Here is a 22247-nt window from a genome sequence, read left to right on the forward strand (position 1 = left end):
CTGTCTGGCGCTACCCACAAGGGGGCTGTGTGGTGCTATCTACAAGGGCTTTGTGGCGCTACCCACAAGGGGCTGTGTGGCGCTACCTACAGGGGGAATCTGTGAGTGGTGGGTTGATGGTCATTTTACTGTGAGTGGGGGGCTGATGGTCATTTTACTGTGAGTGGGGGGCTGATGGTCTTCAAGTGGTTTCCACCTCTGACCTCCAATTGAAATTAATATGAGGCAGAAAATACCTGCGACGCCCGTTTGGAGCTTTTTTTCCTGCGTCTTTTGCATTTGCTTCAACAGCTTAAGAAAAATCACAAAAAAGGGTCGCACAACGCTGTCCGTTACTGAAGGAATTTTGAGGCAGATTTTTTTTGCCTTACAAAAAACGTGTGTGAACATGCCCTACGAGTGGAGTGCTTGTTCTTAGCCGTTTTCTGTCTTTCTCAAAACAATTTTTGCTAGGGGGGGGCCCTGAGGAAATTTTGTATTTCCAGTGCTGCCTCGAGTCTGAAAAGGTTGGGAAACTCTGTACTAGGCTACAGTGTCCCATCATGGAGCAGCTCAGTTCGTCATGGGAACGGGGCCTAGGTGGGTACAATTTTTGTTTTTGTTTGGAGGCACTGTCTACAAGGGGGAGGTGTGGGGACTGTATGGCACGATCTACAAGGGGGAGGTGGGGGACTGTATGGCACTGTCTACAAGGGGGAGGTGGGGGACTGTATGGTAATGTCTACAAGGGGGAGGTGGGGGGCTGTATGGCACGATCTACAAAAAGGAGGTGGGGAATTATGGCACTGTCTACAGGGAGGCTGTATGGCAAAATCTACAGGGGGGCACTATACTGTGTGGGGTCCACTAAGCGGACATTATACTGTGTAGGGGTACTACAGATGGCATAATACTATGGGCACAATTAGAGGACAAAATACGGTGTCCTTGAAGGGGTTGTAATATATTATATTATTAAATATTATTATTATAATACTGTATGGGGGCACTAAAGGGGCATTATAACTTTTTTATGGGGCATTTTTTTTTTAATGATGGGGTGGGGCGCCGAAAGATCATTTCGCACAGGGCGCCATCTATCCTAAGGCTGGCCCTGGCGCCACGGTTAACTGTTAATGTGCGGACGTAACTGCACGCCCAGGTGCGCAAGGATACTGCTCACCTGGACGTGCATGTATGCCATGGTGCAGGAAGGGGTTCAAAACATGTCTTATCCGCACTTTAGAATCACCCTGGCTGTATCAGTGGGCCCTAAGCGCCTATACTAACCCTTAAGGGGTCACTTCAGTCAGAAACGAAAAAGTCAGCATTTAATCATTGTGGAGCTCAAGCCCCACAAGTTTCATAGACCTGAGCAGAGCGATTACAGAGATCCCCTACTAGGCCGCAGCAGAAGCCTGTGCCAGCCATAACAATAGAGCCATTTGGGAATCAGTATAGGAAATATATCTAAACAGCATCATATGGATTATACAATGATGACTGACTCCTGCAGGATACTAATAGGATACCAGTGATGATAGGGATTGGATAATGTTAAAATGTGTAAATTCCTCATTTTTGTGTCAGTCAGGCTCCATGACGCATCATTTCTAACTGGCAGTTTCATGTCCCCTGTGTAGGAGGGGCTTAGTTGTGTGCACCTGCTCACTGATATCTATGTAAGGAGAGGTAATTAACATACGGCTGACACAATTGTCATGGCGTCAAGAAGATAGCAGCCATATGATGCTGCAATGACGCAAAAAATAAAACCACAACAAAAAGGCCATACTTACAAAAGGACACAGACAGGTCAGAAACCTATATGTGCACCACATGCCACTCCCCTCAAGACTAGTGGGAGTGGCTATTATTATTTAATGCAGACTGTTCACTCTCCTTCATCAGCGTTTCTGACCTGTGTGTATCCTTTTGTAAGTATGGCCTTTTTATTGTGGTTTTGTGTATATATGTCCCCTTGTTTTTATCTGTATGCTTTGTATATCAGGAATAATAAGTTCCAGTTAGGGACTCGCAAGTCTGGGGATCCTTGTCGTGGATTGCGAGCTTGCGTCCTTTTGGCCAAAACAATTACTAATACCCCAGGTATTTTTCATGCTTACTTGCATTATATTTGCTTCTTTTGGACACAGCCGGGTCTTTGATGCTGGGAGAGTATGGTGTGTTGTTATCTGGCATAGGAAGCAGGGTAGCCCTCTCTATGAATTATCAAGGCGTCACAGATAGGCTTCTACCTGGCTATACACGTTGCGCCTCATGACTTACACACTATCCCTCCATGTTTCACACACCTGCACCCCATTATTCTTTTATTTAGGCACTTTACTCATTACTGCCCCCTATATTTCACTCATATTATTATCACTTGCACATACACCATTCATTTATTATTTTTTACTACACATCCCATGAACCACACACCACTCCCCTCAAGACTAGTGGGAGTGGCTTTTAATGCACCTGTTCACTCTCCTTCATCAGCGTTTCTGACCTGTCTGTGTCCTTTTGTAAGTATGCCCTTTTTGTTGTGGTTTTGTGTATATGTCCCCTTGTTTTAATCTGAATGACGAAAATATGTAGCAATAGCAAAAAACAGGAAGCACAAACGATATAAAAGTAAGTAACACATAAAAACTCAAAGTTTTGGACTGGAGTGACTAAGGACCATATACTATTGCTGCCTTTATCCCTTTGAATATAATTTGGCTAGGAGGTGAGATTGGGGTTAACAGCAAGAAAACATGATTGATCATGTTTGACAAAAGGTAGGCTGTAATAAACAATGAATAGTTGCCAACATTCCTGAATTTGACGAAACTGTCCTGAATTTACAGAGACAGTCCCAGCAAATTACTGTACTGGACGTGTCCCGGCAACTGCCCTATTTAATTGTATTTGCGGCCGCAGGACGCAGATACAATAGAATATTATGGCAGAGCAGGAAACTATCCGCTACCTGCTCTGTCATTCACTCCTCCAGGAGCGGAATCCCCGTCCAGAGAGTTGCCAACGCTCTGGCCGGGGATTCCGCTCCTAGAGGTAGCCCCTGACGCCACTGTCCATATATGGACAGTGATGTCAGAGGCTCCTCCAGAAGAGGAATCCTTTGCCAGTGAATCGGCAATGCTCTGGCTGGGGATTCCACTCCTAGAGTGAGCCCCTGTCTAAAGGTGGAATTCCCGGCTAGAGAGTTGCCGATGCACTGGCCGGAATTCCTCTTTCACATATGGAAAGTGAGGCCAGGGGCTCCTCCTGGACCGGAATCCCCTGTAGATAGTTACACACACCTGTCGAAAGCACTACACCCCCCTCCCCGTAGATAGCTCCATTGTGGATCCCTCTAGGAGTGGAATCCCCAGCCATATGGACAGTGACGTCAGGAGCTCCTTCTGGACTGGAGTGTAGATAATGCAACAGTGCCCTCTGTACATCGTGCTGCTAACACCCCCTGAAGATAGTGCCACCCCCCCCCCTGTATGTAGCTCCATTGGAGAGGAATCCCCAGTCAGGGCGTTGCCGACGCTCAGGTCGGGGATTCCTCTCTTGGAGGAGCCCCTGATGTGATGGTCCAAAGACTTTGGTTGCAATAAATTTGCTTCTCTTTATATTAGTGATCAGAGACAAAAGAGGAAGGTACTTGGGGCAAAAAAAAAAGCATCTGAGTAAACAATTACTTTGGAAATTGCATATAGAAATCTAAGCCAGCCTTCTTCTCGGTCAGCCGTGATGGAGAAAACATCAGTACATAAATTAAGTGAATATAAATTTATACAAAGAACAACAGACATATTTACATCCAACAGGTTTTCATTATTTGAAGTACAAAATGGAGGCAAATCGTGACAGCAACAGAGACAAAAGCCTGGGACAGGCCGAAACGTCTGAATAATCGCTCACATTTATTTCAAATTCTGTCCTGCATGGAAACATTACATGAAACTAATATATGAATAAAATTACAAACTTTGATCAGCAAGAAAATCTACTTTCCTTATTGTGTGTGCTGGGGTATATTGAGACTACATTTGAGGTTGTAATGTGTGACGGTGGCTCATACTGGGGCTAGAGAGAAGTTGTGTGTGAGTACAGTGATTTTAGCTATAAATATTAACCCCTTAATGACAAGGCCTTTTTGCATGTTAATGATCAAGCACTATTTTCGTTTTTTTCACCATCGCATTGTTTTTTTGAGAGGGAATTGAAAAAAAACCCAGCTTTTTCAGCAATGTTTTCGTGGTTTAAATTTACGCCGTTCACCATGCGGCATTACTAACATATTACCTTTATTCTATGGGTCGGTACGATTGTGGCGATTCACAATACGTAGTGTTTTTTTTTTTATGTTATACGACTTTTGCACAATAAAAACAAATAAAAAAATTTCTATAGATGTGGCCATTTAGGAACTTATTTTTAGTGGGATAAGGTGTCGTTTTCATTGGTACTATTTTTGGGTACATGGGACTTACTTATTAACTTTTATTTGATTTTTTAGGGTGGTAATGGAAAAACAAAAACAGTTATGCCGTTGTTTTTTGGGGGTCTTTTTGTACGCCGTTCACCCAGCAGTTTGATCAATGTGTTAACTTTATTGTTCATGTCGTTTCGATCACGGTGATACCATATGTGTATATTTTTATTTTATTTTTTACACTTTTACTAAATAAAACCACTTTTTATGGAAAAAAGTGGATTTATTTTTTTTAATGTATTTTTTTTTTCCCCATAAACTTTATTTAGCAGCTTTTGATTTTTTTTTCAGTCATACTAGAAGACTTCACAATGCAATCTTCTGATCGCTGATATGCTTTGGTATACTTAGTATAGCAAAGCATTATTGCCTGTCAGTGTAAAACTAACAGGCAATACACAGTATTAGGCCGTGTCCCGGGCACAGCCTAACAGGCATATAGCTAGGAAAAATCTGGTGGGCCTGTGTTAGGCCTCTGGCTGCCATGGCAACTCATCAGTGCCCCACGATCACGTGGCAGGTGGGCCGATGGGCTGATTGACAGAGGGAGCTCCCTCTGTCAAACATCTTAGATGCCGCGGTCGCTATTGACCGTGGCATATAGGGGGTTAAACTGCTGGAATCAAAGTTCTCTTCAATTCCGGCAGTTGCGGCTGGAGCCAGGCTGTATATACGATTCACGGATATATCCGTCACGATGTGGGAGCTAGCACCCGCTTGTGATGGATATATCTGTTGCTCGTTGTTAAGGGGTTAAACACCACCGGATTACAGCTAATACCCAGTTGCTGTGCCATATTTACCGTCAAATGTGCACTATTTATGTTAATATGATGTGCCTTATTTTGCCAACATTAAATGAAAATGCTGCCTTAAAGCTTTTATAAATCTGCCCAAAATGTTTTTATATTGATGCATTTATTAACATTATAAAAGCCTGCACATTTTCCATTTAGATTAAATATGAAATACCAGTATACATTCTCACCGTCTATTAAGTTGCTCCATTTGCTGAATAGAGTTTGATCTCTGTAGGATCTGTGGAGCTGGAGGAGCTGTAGGACGTTGCCAAGTTGTTGTGCGATTTACATGATCAACATAAAATATTCTGCCATGACTGTCAATTCGCGCTTCCCATTCTAAAATAAAAAAATATACAAATTACATTTGAAAGAAATTCCCTAGTAATATTGGGTAATGTCGTTTTGCTGCATGATAGATTTAGAACATTGAGGTTTTATTAGTGTATTCACATGGCTGTTTTTTTAACGGTCTGTGAATACTGGCCGTCAAAATATAGAACATGTTGTATTTTTGGCCGTTTTCACGGCCCGATCGCCCCATAGAAGTCAATGGATATTGAGCAGTCATTTTTAAGGAATCCATCCTTGTTATGGCCATTAAAAACATATCCTGGCGCTCACAAGAGGACTTCCCGTGCACAGCGCTACTTTATGCGTTGTGCCCAGGTAAGCCCTTGATGTCGCTGTCCATATAGCGCATTTGGAATGTCTTCAGACCCTTTCACTTTTTTCACAGTTTGTTATGTTGAGGACTTAACTAAAATAATAAAAAAAATAGGTTTTTGCTCATCATTCTGCACTCCCTACCCCATAATGACAAAGTGAAAACAGAATTGTAGACATTTTTGCAAATTTATTAAAGATGAAAAACTCAGATTCCGTATGAAAATAAGTATTCAGACCCTTTACTATGATATTTGAAATTTAGCTCTGAGGGCCTCCCATTTCTCTAGATCGTCTTTGAAATGTTTCTAAACCTTGATTGGAGTCCACCTGTAATAAATTAGTTTGATTGTAAATCATTTGGAAACACAACCATTGTCTATAAAAGGTCTCACTGATGACAAAGCATATTCTGCTGCACTGAAAGCTCCCAAGAGTTCCATAAATCTTAAATGGAAGAAGTCTGAAACAACCTGGACTCTTCCTAGAGCTGGCCGTCCCACCAAACTGAGTACTCCGGGGAGAAGGGCCATGGTAAGAGAGGAGCCAAAAACCCAATGGTCACTCTGGCTGAGCTCCAAAGATCCTGTGTGCAGACGGAAGAAACTTCCAGAAGGTCAACCATCACTTGCTCATTGCCTGCCCAATACCAGAGTGAAGCATAGCATAGTGGTAGCAGCATCAAGCTGTGGGGGTGTTTTTCAGCAGCTGGGACAGGGAGACAGGTCAGGGTTGAGGGAAAGATGAATGGAGCAAAGTACAGAGATATTCTGATCCAGAGTGCTCTGGACCACAGACTAGGCCGAAGATTCCCCTTCCAACAAGCACACAGCCAAGACAACACAGGAGTGGCTTAGGGACAACTTTGTGAATGTCCTTGAGTGGACCAGGCAGATTCCTGACTTGAACCCAATCGAACATATCTGGAGAGACCTAAAAATGGCTGTCCACTGACGGTCCCCATCCAAGCTGACAGAGTTTGAGAGGATCTGCAGAGACGAATGGCATAAAATCCACAAATCTAGGTGTGCAAACCTTGTGGCATCATACCCAAGAAAACGAGAAGCTGTTATCACTGCCATAGGTGCTTCAACTAAGTACTGAGGAAAGGGTCTGAATACTTATGTTAGTTTTCCCTTATCAATACATTAGCAAAGATTACTAACATTCTGTTTTCACATTGTCATTATGGGGTACCGAGTGCAGAATCATGGGGAAAAACATGTTTTTTTTTTATTTTAGCACAAGGCCTCAACGTAAGATGGACAGTGAAGTCATATGTACAGTGACGTTAGGGGCTCCTCCTATAGCGGAATCCCCGGCCATAGCATAGCCGATGCTCTGGCCGGGCATTCTGCACCTAGAAGGAGCCCCTGACTTCACTGTCCATATATGGACAGTAACGTCAGGGGCTCCCCTCCAGGAGCGGAATCCCCAGCCAGAACATTGCTGATCCTTGGCCAGGGACTCCGCTCCTAGAGGGAGCCCCAATGGCGCTATCTACAGGGGGGTGTGACACTATCTATTTGGGCACTATCTATGTGGCCAAGGGACTGGAGCAGGGCAAACATGGTATTTTCAAAAAGGGCTCTAAGTCTTTCACTGGTAATTATAGACCAGTAAGCTTAACAGCTATCGTGGGAAAAATGTTTGAGGGGCTATTGAGGGACTATATACACAGGAGTATGTGACAAAAAATTGTATTATAAGTGACAGCCAGCCAGTTTTACAAAGGGCAGAAGTTGTCAATCCAACCTGATTTGTTTTTATGAAGAGGTGAGTAGAAGCCTGGACAGAGGGGCCACTGTGGACATAGTGTTTTTGGACTTTGAAAAGGAGTTTGTAATTGGATTGAAAATTGCCTCAAGGAGCGTATCCAGAGTTGTGGTCAATGATTCCTACTCTGAATGGTCCCCGGTTATAAGTGGGGTATCCCAGGGTTCAGTGCTGGGACCACTATTATTCAACTTATTTATTAATGATATAGAGGATGGGATTAATAGCACTATTTCTATTTTTGCAGATGACACCAAGCTATGTAGTATTGTTCAGTATATGAAAGATGTTCATAAATTACAAGCCGATTTGGATACACTGAGTGTTTGGGCATCCACTTGACAAATGAGGTTTAATGTATAGAAATGTAAAGTTATGGATCTGGGTACCAACAATCTGCATGTATCATATATCCTGGAGGGAGCTAAACTGGGAGAGTTATTTGTTGATAAGGATCTGGGTGTACTTGTAGATCATAGACTAAATAACAGCAAGCAATATCAATCAGCTGCTTCAAAGGCCAGCAAGATATTGTCATGTATTAAAAGAGGCATGGACTCGCGGAATAGGGATATAATATTACCACTTTACAAAGCATTTGTGCAGACTCATCTAGAATATGCAGTTCAGTTCTGGGCTCCAGATCATAGAAAGGATGCCCTGGAGTTGGAAAAAAATACAAAGAAGAGCAACTAAACTAATGAGTGGCATGGAGAATCAAATTTATGAGGAAAGATTCAAAGAATGAAACCTATTTAGCCTTAAAAAGAGACTACTAAGGGGGACATGATTAACTTCTATAAATATATAAATGGCCCATACAAGAAATATAGTGAAAACCTGTTCCATGTAAAACACCCTCAAAAGACAAGGGGGCACTCCCTCTTTCTGGAGAAAAAAAGGTTCAACCTGCAGAGGCGACAAGCCTTCTTTACTGTGAGAAGTGTGAATCTATGGAATACTCTACCGCAGGAGTTGGTCACAGCAGGAACAGTAGATGGCTTTAAAATAATTTCCTATAATGAAAAAATATCAGCTCCTATGTCAATGTGTAAAATTTTTGTTTCATTCCCATCCCTTGGTTGAACTTGATGGACATATGTCTTTTTTCAACCATACTAACTATGTAACTATCTAAACTGCTCACTGTGGCACTATCTACAGGGGCATTGTGGCACTATGTACATGGGTACTGTGGTGTTTTCAGGTTGTTGGGACTAAAAAAAACCTTGACAAATGAAATCCATCAGTTTTTAAACGGCCATAAAGGACGGATGGCAAATGGATGACAAACGGACATAAAAAAAACTGGCAGACAGACTTGAAAGGGATGAAAACTTGGAGAGACACTGTTGTAGAACGGCCATGAAAAACTGACAATTGATCAGTTTTTAATGGACATTTTTTTCACTGTAAAGTGAATAAAGCTTAAAAGTGAGAACCAAGTTATAGAACATCTCTCGTTATATTTAGGATTAGCTATTTGGCTACTATTTAAAGTGAATGTTTGAACACCATTAGCTATAAATGAGATTGACATAAGTGACACATTAGAAGATAGCTGAAGCTGAACACTCACTAACTTCGCTCCATTATGGGATCACCTATGATCGGCGGCTCCAGCTTAGCTTCATTGTCTATTAGAAATATAAGGGCTGCCATGTTGGGTGTCACACAGTTTTCCCAGAGACAGATAACTAAAAAATGGCTGAATGAAATTATGAACGGCTTGACAGAAGAGGATAACCCAATCATTTATAATTGCAGTTATTTATTTATTTGAGGGGGGATTTTTTTCAAATATTTTTAACAGCTAGTTAAAAAAATCCGATGACAGATGACAGAAAAAAATCATAAATCTTGTAGTAAATTAATGTATTATTGCCATTCTATGTAATGCCTTCATAGTGCTAATACTAACAAAGCTAAAATAAAAATAAAAATTTGATAAAGGCTGAAATTGCAATGAAATAATGTCTCACTAGGTGGTAAAGCTTCATCTATTCTCTTGTATCTGCTGACATCTTGTCGGATTGAAGGAAGTAACCGCAATGGTTGATGGCCATTCACTTGAGAACCTGTGGCACAACAGAATATTGAAAAGAATTTCCCACTAGGAGGTAAAAAAATCTCTAATATGATTGGTTTAACAAAAGTGGTAAAACAAAAGTGGTAAAACAAAAGAAGTTTACACTCGATTCTTACCAAGTATAATGAGTAATCTGCTGCTATGATAGAGAAACATTACCCGGCCATGTGCCCTAAATCATTAGTATGCGCCATAAAATAATCTTTATAAATCAATCAGTCATCCTGCCCTGACAATTATGTACCGGACTAATTACTCAACTAAACAATTCATCAGAGAGACATAATAATCAATGAAGAAAACTATTAAAACAATAGTCTGTGTATACTGGCAGATTGCTACTTTTATTTGTATCTAAAATCGTTCAAATCTGAAAGCACAAGACTGAAAGGAGATAATAAATTTATTCTATTATCTTTCCTCTGAAGGTTAAAAAGTGAATTGGAGGATGGTTCCTTAAGGCTTTTTACTATGGAACAATAGTGCAGCCAACTCTATAAATCAACATGGAAAGTAGCAGAGGGAAGAATAGAGCAAAAAGCATCACTGGGTTGTATGTATTTCCTAGATAATATTTGCCTTAAAGTGTAGCTAAACGATTGACAAACTTCTGACATGTCATAGTGACATGTTAGAAGTTTGGATTGGTGGGGTCCGAGCACTGAGATGTCGCGGTCAATAGCAACTGATGAGTCTAAGCCGTTAGAAAGAGGGGGAGGCCCTCTCTGACGTTCCATCACCCCCCTTTTCTACTTCCACCCTCTTTATCACATACATAAGTACTGGGTATATAAAACAGGAAGAGGGACTGCATTATACCAAGCCAGCACATGATAGATTAAGGATAAATTCACATGTGGCATAAATACTGAAGATTTTCCCCAACGGATTTAGTTGCGGAAAATCCGCAGCATAATACAGTAGCAGTAGAGTGGATGAGATTTGAACCAATTTCATCCACACGTTGAGTAAACGATCAGCGTAAAAAACGCTCAGAAATTGACCTGCGGTGCGTTTTTTTAATCTGCAGCATGTCAATTGTATTTGCGTAATCACTGATTTTTTGTTGTGGGTTTTCCCCAATGGGGAGGATAAATCCTGCAACAAATAGCAGATGTTGCGTTTTTTGCGGCGGAAAAGCTGCGATTCCGCCGCAAATAATGGAACCTCGGAAAAAAACAACATTGTATACTTACCCAGAATTCTGTGCATCTTCGTCCAGGCCGGCCTTCTGGGATGACGTTTAATCCCATGTGGCCAGTCTGAGGGACGTCAGAGGGTAAGTATATGTTTTTGTTTTTTTCTGACACGGTTTTTTGCAGCAGACATTCTGGCCGAAAAACTGCACCACAGTGTCGTTTTTCTGCCAGAATTCCCTGTGGCACCCAGGGCGGATACGCTGTGTGCTTTTACGAATCGTATCCTCCCTGTGTGAACATAAACTAAGTGTTCATGATTCAAGCATCATACAAATTGTCCTTATTTACCTGTAACTGAGGCTGCTATACAGTTATGGAAAATTACAGTTATAGTGCCCAAAAATGTATTTTCTGGCCTCATATACTATATAAAATAAATAAATTAGCAAAATGAAAATAATAACAAGAAAAAATACATCACCCTGTAACATATAAACTACACATTTTACACCTTAACCCCATTAAATGGAAATTAATGGGTTAATAGCACGGCCCCCATGCAAATAGCCCATGAATTAACATGTTATGTTTTATGACAATCTGTGCCCACATTGCCATTCGATGGATCGATCCAAACTGACAATCCGACCCTCTATTGTGACAGGTAAGGCCTCGGTCACATCTGCATTGGAGGCTCCACTAGGGGCCGCTGACGTAGATATGGCCGAAATTACCAGAGATTACCGGAGAAAATAGCAAACATGTTGAGCTATTGTCTCTGGTAAAATCACGGACACCTCGACGGAAAGCCAACGGAACCCAGTAACGTCTAGGGTTTCGTCGGCCGCCAGTGGTGTCAGTTGTGCAACAGAACCATTGCTTCTGTTTATCCCTTGTTCTGTTCCTCTGACGGAGCAGAACAACGGAACACATCAACGCAGGTGTGAACATAGCCTAACTGAAATAATCAAGAATAGATAATAGAATAAAATATAAACAAAAAAATTAAAAACAATTGAAAAGAAAAAAAGTTTTACCCTAAAATAAAAGAACACATTTCTCTGCAAATTCCCTTCCCAGGGAGCATTGTAAAAACGCTATATGAGTGAAATTTCCACAAGGAGAACCAGTACCTTTCAAAATTCAAAAAGGTGAACTTTTGCTCTGTGCATCAAGGACCAAACCTTCTCCATTCATGAAAGGTTAACATCAAAAGTAGTTTAAGTAAATGTAGAACATTGTCAAACTAATTTCACGAAACTATTTTAGTAACACTTCACTTATATTTTGTTACGCTACTTTCATTCAATAAAGCCAAATCAATGCTATTTATTATGTATTTATGTATAATCGCCTGTAAAAAGGAAGGACAATTCATTAACAAAGGCATGATCAAGGATTCCACAAAAGAACCATAATTTATGTATTTATGCTATACACTCTATGATCAAACTGTGAAAAGGCAAAGACCATTCATTTAAAAATTGTACATCAAGAAAGTCCGATCTCTGAAAACAAAACAAAACACATGAACTACTAAAAATAAAGCGAAAAATATATATTAGCAATTGCAGAATTTTTAGATTCTTATGCCAAGTTATTAGTTCAGTAAGTTGGTTACAAGCCACCTATGTGAAGTGCTTTCTGGAAAAACTTGCATCTGCCTTGTGCCCTAGCATTATAGTATTGTTATAGGAACCTTATGTGGAACCAAATCTTCATGCACATTAATGTCTACATTCTGACACTTAGATGTGGATGTTTTATGGATGAATCCAATGTCCCTATGACTACACTAAAGCACAAAAGATAAAATGTTATTGGGGCACAGGCACAGAAACCCTTCTTATCGGGGCATATAGCTTCTAATCACGGATTAGATGCATGAGAAAAGCGAAATTATTTTTTTCACAGGCCTTTTTCACAGGGTTATTTGTAAGTAATTGAAGAATCTAGTGATCTAACAAGAATTATTGGTTAAAACATGTAATTTCAAAATAAAATGACTTACCTGCTGTTGCACCCTCATTTTGCAAGGTATTCTGTAAAATATCCCTAGATGTTGCCTGTGCTCCCCCAGTGTCCTCATCCTGAGTGTATTGCCTACTGGTAGTAGCTGTTTGTACGTTTCGTCTCTGCCAAATTTCCTCTGTCCCATCTCCTTCACATAACATTTCTGCTCCACTTTGATCTCCCTCTTTATTTCTGTTGATGGTCACAGTTGGAAGGGAACAAGGGTTGCATAGGGAAGTCTGCACTCCTAAATTACTGGAGGGCCCAGATTCGAATACAGATGACCCACATCCCTCAAAATTTTCGTAAAGAGCAGGGCTTTCTGAATCGTCTACAGACGAAGAACATGTACTTTGTGTAAAACTACCAGAAGAAATATTAAAATTAAAAATAACACCGCCCCCATTATTATTTGTCCTTTCTTCAATACCACTACTAGTTTCACGGACAGTTTGTATATTAATTGAGCTACATGCTCCTATTTCAGACCCTACCTGAGAAGGTGTACATAACATAGGTTCCGTTAAATTTGTATCCATGTTACTTGTCCCGATTTCGGTCGTTTCAAACACCTCACCATTTACGTTTGAGGGTTCCTGTATTCCCTCACAAATGCACAATGCAGAGTCTATCCCCTCAACAGCATTGTTACTGACTACTGTACTCTCAATTTCCTCTCCAACTGCTCCCAACATTGGTTGCTCTGTATTTAAAGTCTGAGCGTTACCTCCTGAGATATCAGATGTTTGTGAATTCAGCTGTGCATTTTCAGAACTGCTATGTTCCTCTTGACTTGAAGCTATATTAAAATAACTGTCTTGATTTGCATTAGTACTACAATTTAATACAAGTCCACCTTCCTCCAGTAATGGTGAACTGCACATCACATCTTGCCGAAATTCATGATCTTCTTCATCTGAATCAATGTGAAGCATTGCATTAAGTCTTGTATCAGTGGGAAAACTGCTCCTAAGCTTTGGTGAAGCTCCAAGTGGACGATCACAAGCGACAGATGCAGTAGCACAAGATTTAGCATTATTGTTATTATGTTCAAGTGCATCAAGGTAATCATTAAGAGAGTCCTGGCGATTTCGAATAGGCGATGTCCTTGAAGAAGTGCTAGCTGCCTCATTACAGTCGGTGTCAACAGTGATGACAGATCTTACCCCATCCAGTAAAGATTCTGCACGTAGTGGGCTATTCAAATATGTAGAAGGTGACTCATGACCTACAGGGCTATCTTCATCATCGGAAGGTGTACCAAGATCTCCATTAATATTGTTGGCTGCAAGCAGAGTGCCGACTGCCTCAGGAGAAGCATCTATGAGTAAAGATTGAAAAATAATTACACATACTACATATGAAATAAGGTTAGTTATTTGACTAGTTATCGGTCTCATGATTCAGTACTTTACTATTTACCAATCAATAATATGTACAGCATTTCTGTATTGCATGAGTATATAATATGAATTGAAGGTAATTTGTCTTATTAAAGAAAAAGTCTAAAGCCAATTCAATATACTTGCAAGGAAATAGGGACACAACCAATGTTCTAAATGTTCAATCCCACCACCACTATCTGCATGCAATTTGTATGGGTCTTGCCGCCATCTAAAAACAAAATAAATGAATTAACTTCCCGAGAGTGTATCATTGTTATAGAATCTATTAGATTGAAAAGCTGACTTAGAACTTGGACTAATGAAACAATGACTACAATGTGAGTGCATTTCTGTGTAATATATGAATGAATATGCAACAATATTTAAGTGTGTATCACATGTTTGGCAAATTTCCTTACCGTCATGAACTGATGATGTTATTTCAACTTTGAACTGTAAATATCCGCTTACATGATCAGTTGGTAGTCTTCTACCCAGATTATAACTTAGGACCTGGTCCCTGAAAACAGACGAAAGGTAAGTGTCTCATGCCTGATTCTGATTTTAAGTAGCATTTACAACTATCTAACGATTAAAACTTCTCAGGGAGAAACAGCATAAACTTTCTATTCTGTGTTCAATGTTGAAGGTACTTCTACTAGACCACAAATACAAGTTATTGTTTGGTTCTGAAAGGAAGACAAATTTACAGGGACTTAGAGCGTACCGAACCTTTCAGGTGACTTTTCAGAATAAGTTGGAAGAAGACGCGATTACGCTATAGATATCCATAGCTTGAAAAAGGCTCATTTACAGCCAAAACATTGCTGGTATCTGTACTATGGGACAATAAAAAGATTTGCTTTCCTGGAATGCTAATGTCAATGCTTTCTTTATTCCTGTGAATCTTTGAGTGGACGGGAGCTGGTCCATAAAGATGGTCTGTTGCTTTCTTTCATCGCCATTTAAATTGACTGTGGTGCTGTTCCCATCCCTATAATTTTCAGAATAAGCGGTCATCTGTGTGTACATGAGGAATAACACTATTTCTGGCCATTATATTACTATCTATCACATATATAGAAGCTGCAGATGGAGGACATTGTATATCAGTATTGAGCAGTGTAGCTGTAAATGCAGCACTGGGGTGAGATAAAACACTTACTAGGAAGCAGATGCTTACTCTGCTCCTGCTCACTCCTACCCTCACCATAGACATATGGGCAGCTTTTGCCTGATCCCTCAGTGAGCTGATAGTTCCATCTCCTCTTAAAGGAAAGGTGTCATGTTTTTTTTTATTTTGTAATTTTATTGTTTTATATATATTTAAATCTAATAAATATTATTTATGTTGTTACCTAAAACCTTTTTTTTATTTATACTTTTCGTTTTCTATGGGGCTGACATTTTTTTTTCCATCTGTGTATGTGTCGCTTAACGACAGATGCTATACGGCACATACAATGCCATACAGAATGCGAACGGGAGCCGTTCCATTCTCCGAAGCTTGTGCCATCTGTATGTGAACTGCGCATGCTCTGTCATGCGCAGTTCACACCAGTAACACAAAGAAACTCGTTCCTAGAGGGAAAGCTGCCGCCATTTTCCTGTGTAACGGAAGCCGAGATGCTGCCGGACAGTAAGATGACGACTTATGGCAATAGTATCAATGAAGCGGAGGTGGCAGGAAGAGGAGCGGAGGTGACAGGAAGAGCATTAGAGGCGGCAGGAACTTTGTAAGAGGAGCGGAGGCAGCAGCAGCAGGAACACAGCAGGTAATTTATGGTGGTGTCTGATGAACGACTGTGTGTTTGGGGGATAAGCTTGGGGGTAAGCTTAGATACAGGTCCCATCTGACAGGATGAGACATGGGCCATGTATCTAAGAATACCTTTTGGTAGGCTTAGATACAGGATCTAACAGACCGTGTTACACATGGACCCTGTATCTAAGCCTACCACATGGTATTCTTAGATACATGGCCCATGTCTGATGGGACCTGTCTATAAGCTTACCACATAGTAGGCTTAGATACAGGGCCCCAGCAGATTGTAATCTTATACAGTGTAGATACATAATCTAACAGGCAGTATCACACATGGGCCTTGTATCTAAGCCTACTACATTTGTTACTAATGTATTTTTTTGTTTTTGTGTTTTTTTTACAGGTTCGGTTGTTGGACTACTTCGGATTCGAGGACTACTTCGATGACGACTTTTTTTATTTTAAATAAAATGGTTAACGAAGATGGTGTGTTTTTTTTTATTTCAATAAAATATTTTGTTTGTGTCTTTGTATTTTCTTTTAAACTTTATTACTACCGCCTTAGTAATGGCCACTGGCTGATTGACAGCGTCCATTACTAAGATGGGGCTTAGTGTTAACAGATGCAGAGGCTAACACTTACCCCCCTTATTACCCTGGTACCCACAGCCACCAGGGGTAGCGGGAAGAGCCGAGTATGATCCAGTACCTGACCATCTGTAGCGATGGTCGGGTACTGGGGTGGCCGCAGGCTGGTATTATTAGTCTGGGAAAGGCCAAAAACAGTGGCCTTTCCCACCCTGGTAATGCTAGGCGGCTGCTGCTGCTATGTTGTATCTGCCTGGTTATGAAAATTGGGGGGGACCCCACGTCATTTTATTTTTCTATTCATTTTTTAAATAAATTATTTGAAAAAAAACTACGGTCGCCAGCCCCTTTTTTCATAACTAGCCAGATCTAACAGCAGCAGCAGCAGCTCTATTTTCCGATCAGCATGTGCCTGATAATGATACCAATCAAAGTTTAATTAAACTTATGCATGATCTGGAAAAGGATTTCAACCAACAGATACGTAAATGGTGGGATAGCACCACATTACAATCTTACATAGATAAAAATATGATACCAAGGGGGTCTACGGATACACAATATACCAACCACCATTTATAATGATAATTCTATTATTGAATGGAACCAGATGCTAAGAGATGCTTCTATTAGATTAATGCAACTTATCGTTTCATATGAAAACTAAAAATTTAAAGAAGTGGGAATTTCAATAAAAGAAACTCGTGCTACACTTCAAGCAATTGGCGAAATATAAAGAATTGAATAACAAATTGAAGCAAAACATCGCACAGCTAGAAGATTTTATAACTAAAGTCAAACACACTAAATTTGAAAGAGATATCAAACACTATAAAGAAGGCACTATTTATACCTGGCGTAATAATTGTAGTCGTACTACAACATTACATCCCATTTTGTAAATAGTGGAAGGAGACACAAACGCAACATGAAAAAAGTCAAATTCTCATCATCTGAATATGACTCCACGGATGCCTGCATGTCAGATTCAGATGCATACTCTAAACAAACTGAAAGAACCAAACAAAATCAAAGTATACACCCCAGACCATCAGGAAAATCGACCAACTCTGCCAGTGGGAATTCTCCTGCTCCTTTTTTAGGACCCACTCAAAGCAGCAAAAATGAACTCGAAGATCTAGAAAGAGATCCAGGAAGGAGCAGATATCCGACACGCAAAATGCAGTAAGATTCATGAATGATCATGTTCACAACAAAATGAATGGCAAAGTGAACATGGTCATTCAGCGGACCAAACAGTGTTATATTATACATCTGACTTAAATAAAAGTCTGTATAATTCTTTTTCCAATAACGCAAAATCTAAATTGATGAACAAACCTATAGAAGATACACAGAACAACGAACATCTTAGTCCCTATCAAGAGATTACACCTAATTTTTTTTAACAAGACATATTCATAAGGAGAAAGATTTTTTTCCTTTGGCCAAAAAAAGTGGCAAATTATTTTATTATACTTTATCAATCCTTACTGGATACAAATAAGTTTGTGAGGTTATTAACGATCAAAAAGCACTAAAGAAGAAAAAGGTGATCAAGATGACACGATGCCCCCTATTATAGAACAATTTCGAGGGTTTTAATTTTGAGGAACAACTCGCCATCATCAATCTTCAGTCTCTGTATAACGAAAATATAGATGTTCTGATATGTCCCACCAAAGACACTAAACATTTGTCTAATCCATCTTTTTACCCTATCTCCTCCAGGTCACTTGTAATGGATGATTTCCAAGTATTGGTCGAAGAAGCTCTAAAAAACCTGTACAGGGACAAACTCACAAATATTTTTAATTTTACAAAAGGAGAACATTTGGCACTAAGAGATTTGAAGAAGACCACTAATATCACAATACGAGGCTTGTTTTGGACTCAGGCTTCTATGGGAGAGAAATCATGGCTATGTTAAGGGACACAAGTACATATAGGAAATTAAAAACAGATCCCACAAACATTTTTAATAAAACAGTTATTGAATCTAACTTGAAGAAGGTTTAAAGGGAATGTGTCGCAAATTAAAAACATGTTTTTAAGCAAGTTACTTATTTTTATTATATTTTTTAAGTTTTTTGCTGTATTTTTTTTTTCTTTCACATGGTGTGGATGTATTCAAAATTAAATAATAATTTGACATGTTTTCCTATGTTGGCCACCAGAGGGAGCACTTCCTAGAATTACAGCAAGGTGAATAAGGTAAAGCAAGCTGACTCACAGCTGCTGTAAATGAGGGAGGGAATCTCACCTCCCTCCCTATTTTTGGCTACAAGCCAGGAAAAGGGGTCTTCAAATTGCTAAGCAGTGTCCGGCTCCCATATTTGGAGTGATTGTACAATGCAGCTTGTAGACGCTATAGGACACACCAAAAGGCTATGGGTATGTACACACGCTTACTAAAAAAACATCTGAAAATACGGTAGTGTTTTCAAAGGAAAACAGCTCCTGATTTTCAGCCGTTTTTTAATCAAACTTGCGTTTTTCACGGCTGTTTTTGGAGCTGTTTTTCTATAGAGTCAATGAAAAACGGCTCAAAAAAAAGGCTCAAGAAGTGACATGCACTTCTTTTTCGTGGGCGTCTTTTTACGTGCCGTTTTTTGAAAATGAGGCATAAAAAAATGCCCCGTTGGAAGCGATATTTCAGCAGTTTTTCTGGACGTTTACGGCACAAAATACGGCTGAAAACACTACGCGTGCACATACCCTAAGAATGGTTAAAGTGAAGTGAATGACGTTTCCACTGACAGGTTCACACGGAGTGTATTTGACGTGGTTTATTGGCACATTTTACGTGCCAAAAAACGCATAAAAAAACGCTTGATTACGCTTTCATTTACATAATTGGTAAAGTGCGCTGTTAGTACATACAATGCGCAGTTTTACACACGCGTTTTAAAAAATACGCATTGTGTAAATAAAGACGTGTTGAGTCAATTCCTTTGCACGTAAAACACGCCAAATGTTCCCATAGTCAGCTTCTGGCAGTGGAGACACAGCTGTGAGAGATCACGCTGTGACGTCACTCACAGGTCCTGCATCGTGTCAGACGAGCGGGGACACATCGGCACCAGAGGCTACAGATGATTCTGCAGCAGCATCGGCGTTTGCAGGTAAGTAGCTACATCGACTTACCTGCTAACGCAGATGCTGCTGCAGAATCAACTGAAGCCTCTGGTGCCGATGTGTCCGACACGATGCAGGACCTGTGAGTGACGTCACAGATCTGCACTGCCAGAAGCTGGGCGTTCTGAAGAGAAGTGGATGATACTTCTCGTCAGAAAGCCCAGCTAGTAAAAGTATTAAAAACGCCCCGATGTACGCACATAATACACGCCCACTTGGACTTTTACTTTTAAACACACCCACTTGGACTTTTGCAAGCCTCATTTGCATAACTACAAAAATGGTCATAACTTGGCCAAAAATGCTCGTTTTTTAAAAATAAAAACGTTACTGTAATCTACATTGCAGCGCCTATCTGCTGCAATAGCAGATAGGGGTTGCAAAATCTGGTGACAGAGCCTCTTTAAGTTGGGTGACTTATATCACAGCTCTGTATTCCTCAATTCCACATGACAAAGCCAGTATAGCCCTTAGAGACCATCTAAGCAAGACACCAGCTACAAAGAGGAGTTGATGAAAGAATACATTGTTGAAGTGACTGAATATTTATTAAGTCACAACTATTTTTTGTTTAATGACAATTTCTTCCTCCAATGCCCGAGCTGTTCAATGGGTGCAAAATTTTCACCCTCTTTAGCCAATATTTATGTTTCCTGGTGGGAAGAAAATTTTATTCATACTAACTGTAATCCATATATCAGTAACATCTACTGTTACAGTCATTACATAGACGATATTCTGATAATATGGTCCGGTCCAGTTCCACTTATACAATCCTTTATGGAATATATTATTTCTTTTTTGGACCTACCATTAACAGGGGAGTAAAATATATTGAAAACCTACATCTGGAAATTCTGTTTTACACGCATGGTAGTGCGCATCCCAAGCATATAATCTACAACTTACCAATAGGTGAATATACACGAGCATAAAGAGAGAATGCAAAACAATAGACAACAGATTTAAAGCGAGGGGCTATACTATTTCTAGTCTTGACAGAGCTAAGAAGATCACAGATACCAAAACTAGAAAAGAATATTTATACTCCAATAAAGTGAATAAAAATATGGATAAAGAGTTCAGACAGAAAATAGTATTTTCAACTCCTTATAGTACCAATTATAACGAAATAGTTACTATAATAAAAAGATATCTTCCTATATTGGATAAGGACCCGATAATAAAAGACATCATGAAGTCTGGATGCAATTTTGTAGCCGGGAATTCTGTAAAAATAAGTAATCTTATCTCACCGAGCATCTTTCCCAAAAAAAACAATAATCATAAATCCGCGTGGCTCAGCAGTACTGGATCACAGAAATGTAGCTGCACAAGATGCGGAATATGCATGTTCATGTAAAGCAATGTAAATGTAGTCTCTTTTTCTACCAAGGCTCAATTCACGATCAAATCGTTTATCAACTGCAACACAACTTTTGTAGTGTATATAATCTATTGCAAAGAGTGTACTCTACAATATGTAGGCTGCACTATTAAAACACTCCAAAAACGAATTGCAGAACATATAGCTGACATAAACAATCCCAAGAAACTTAAAATTTTAGGAGCAGCAAAACATTTCATATAAACTCATCGCCGCAATATGGGGTCTTTCCGAGTATGTGGGTTAGAAAGAGTTTTCAAATCCAAAAGAGGAGGGGATTGGAGGAGGCTACTCCTAAATAGGGAAGCTCTGTGGATTTTAAAACTAGACACATGCTTCCCTAAAGGGATGAACTTTAGGAATGACTTAATGTTATATATTAATTATATCAAACCAATATTGAACAAATAGCCTAATGACAATGAATATTTCCAACAAATAATTTTTACTGTAGTAAATACCTACAATTCTCTTATCACGACGAAGATGTCTGTTTTCAGATAAGAGTTCAGATACATCACCTTTGATAGATACATTATCTTTGATAGTTATTTAACCCCTTCACGACTGCCATACGGCTATATACGTTCTAACTGCTGATGCCCCGTGCAGTTAGCACGTATGTAGACGTTTGCAGCGCGCATGGGGTTTAATGAGTGCAGAAGCTGCTTCAGCGTGAGCAGCTCTGCTCTAATCTAGGTGTCGGCTCTCTTTCTAAGTGACTTTTATTATGAAACTAAACTTACAAGTGCAGCGCTGCTCACAATATAGCAGTCTGCACTTATCTCTCTGCCCGTGAAAGTAAAAATAGTTAGGATATTCAAAGCGGTTGCAAAGATATTATCGTTTAAAGAAGTGCATATCAGAAATAGAAAATTTGACCTGGACATAGGAGGATCAATGACCCTTGGTCATGAAAAGGTTAATAATTATTTTCATGTCAGTACATTAACTATACAACACTATTTCTAAAGAATAATATAGTAGCTATCTTTAGTTATGATACTTTAAATAGGTGCTATCGACG

General features: G+C 39.8%; 1 protein-coding gene across 4 annotated transcripts in view; it reads right to left on the reverse strand.

The window, feature by feature from the left end:
• HECW2 (HECT, C2 and WW domain containing E3 ubiquitin protein ligase 2) overlaps window positions 1-22247 on the reverse strand; it is a 547978-nt gene that overhangs the window by 205780 nt on the left and 319951 nt on the right. For 3 of the 4 annotated variants that reach the window (XM_075829941.1, XM_075829942.1, XM_075829944.1), the window contains 4 exons: window positions 14762-14862; window positions 12956-14278; window positions 9699-9794; window positions 5463-5613 (listed from right to left, as the gene is read on the reverse strand). In XM_075829941.1, the coding sequence (XP_075686056.1) occupies window positions 5463-5613; window positions 9699-9794; window positions 12956-14278; window positions 14762-14862 (1671 nt within the window). The remainder of the gene's footprint in view (window positions 1-5462; window positions 5614-9698; window positions 9795-12955; window positions 14279-14761; window positions 14863-22247) is intronic. The other variant, XM_075829943.1, reaches the window with a different exon arrangement.

The sequence above is a fragment of the Rhinoderma darwinii genome, chromosome 6 (genome assembly GCF_050947455.1).
Source record: "Rhinoderma darwinii isolate aRhiDar2 chromosome 6, aRhiDar2.hap1, whole genome shotgun sequence".
Classification (NCBI taxonomy): domain Eukaryota; kingdom Metazoa; phylum Chordata; class Amphibia; order Anura; family Rhinodermatidae; genus Rhinoderma; species Rhinoderma darwinii.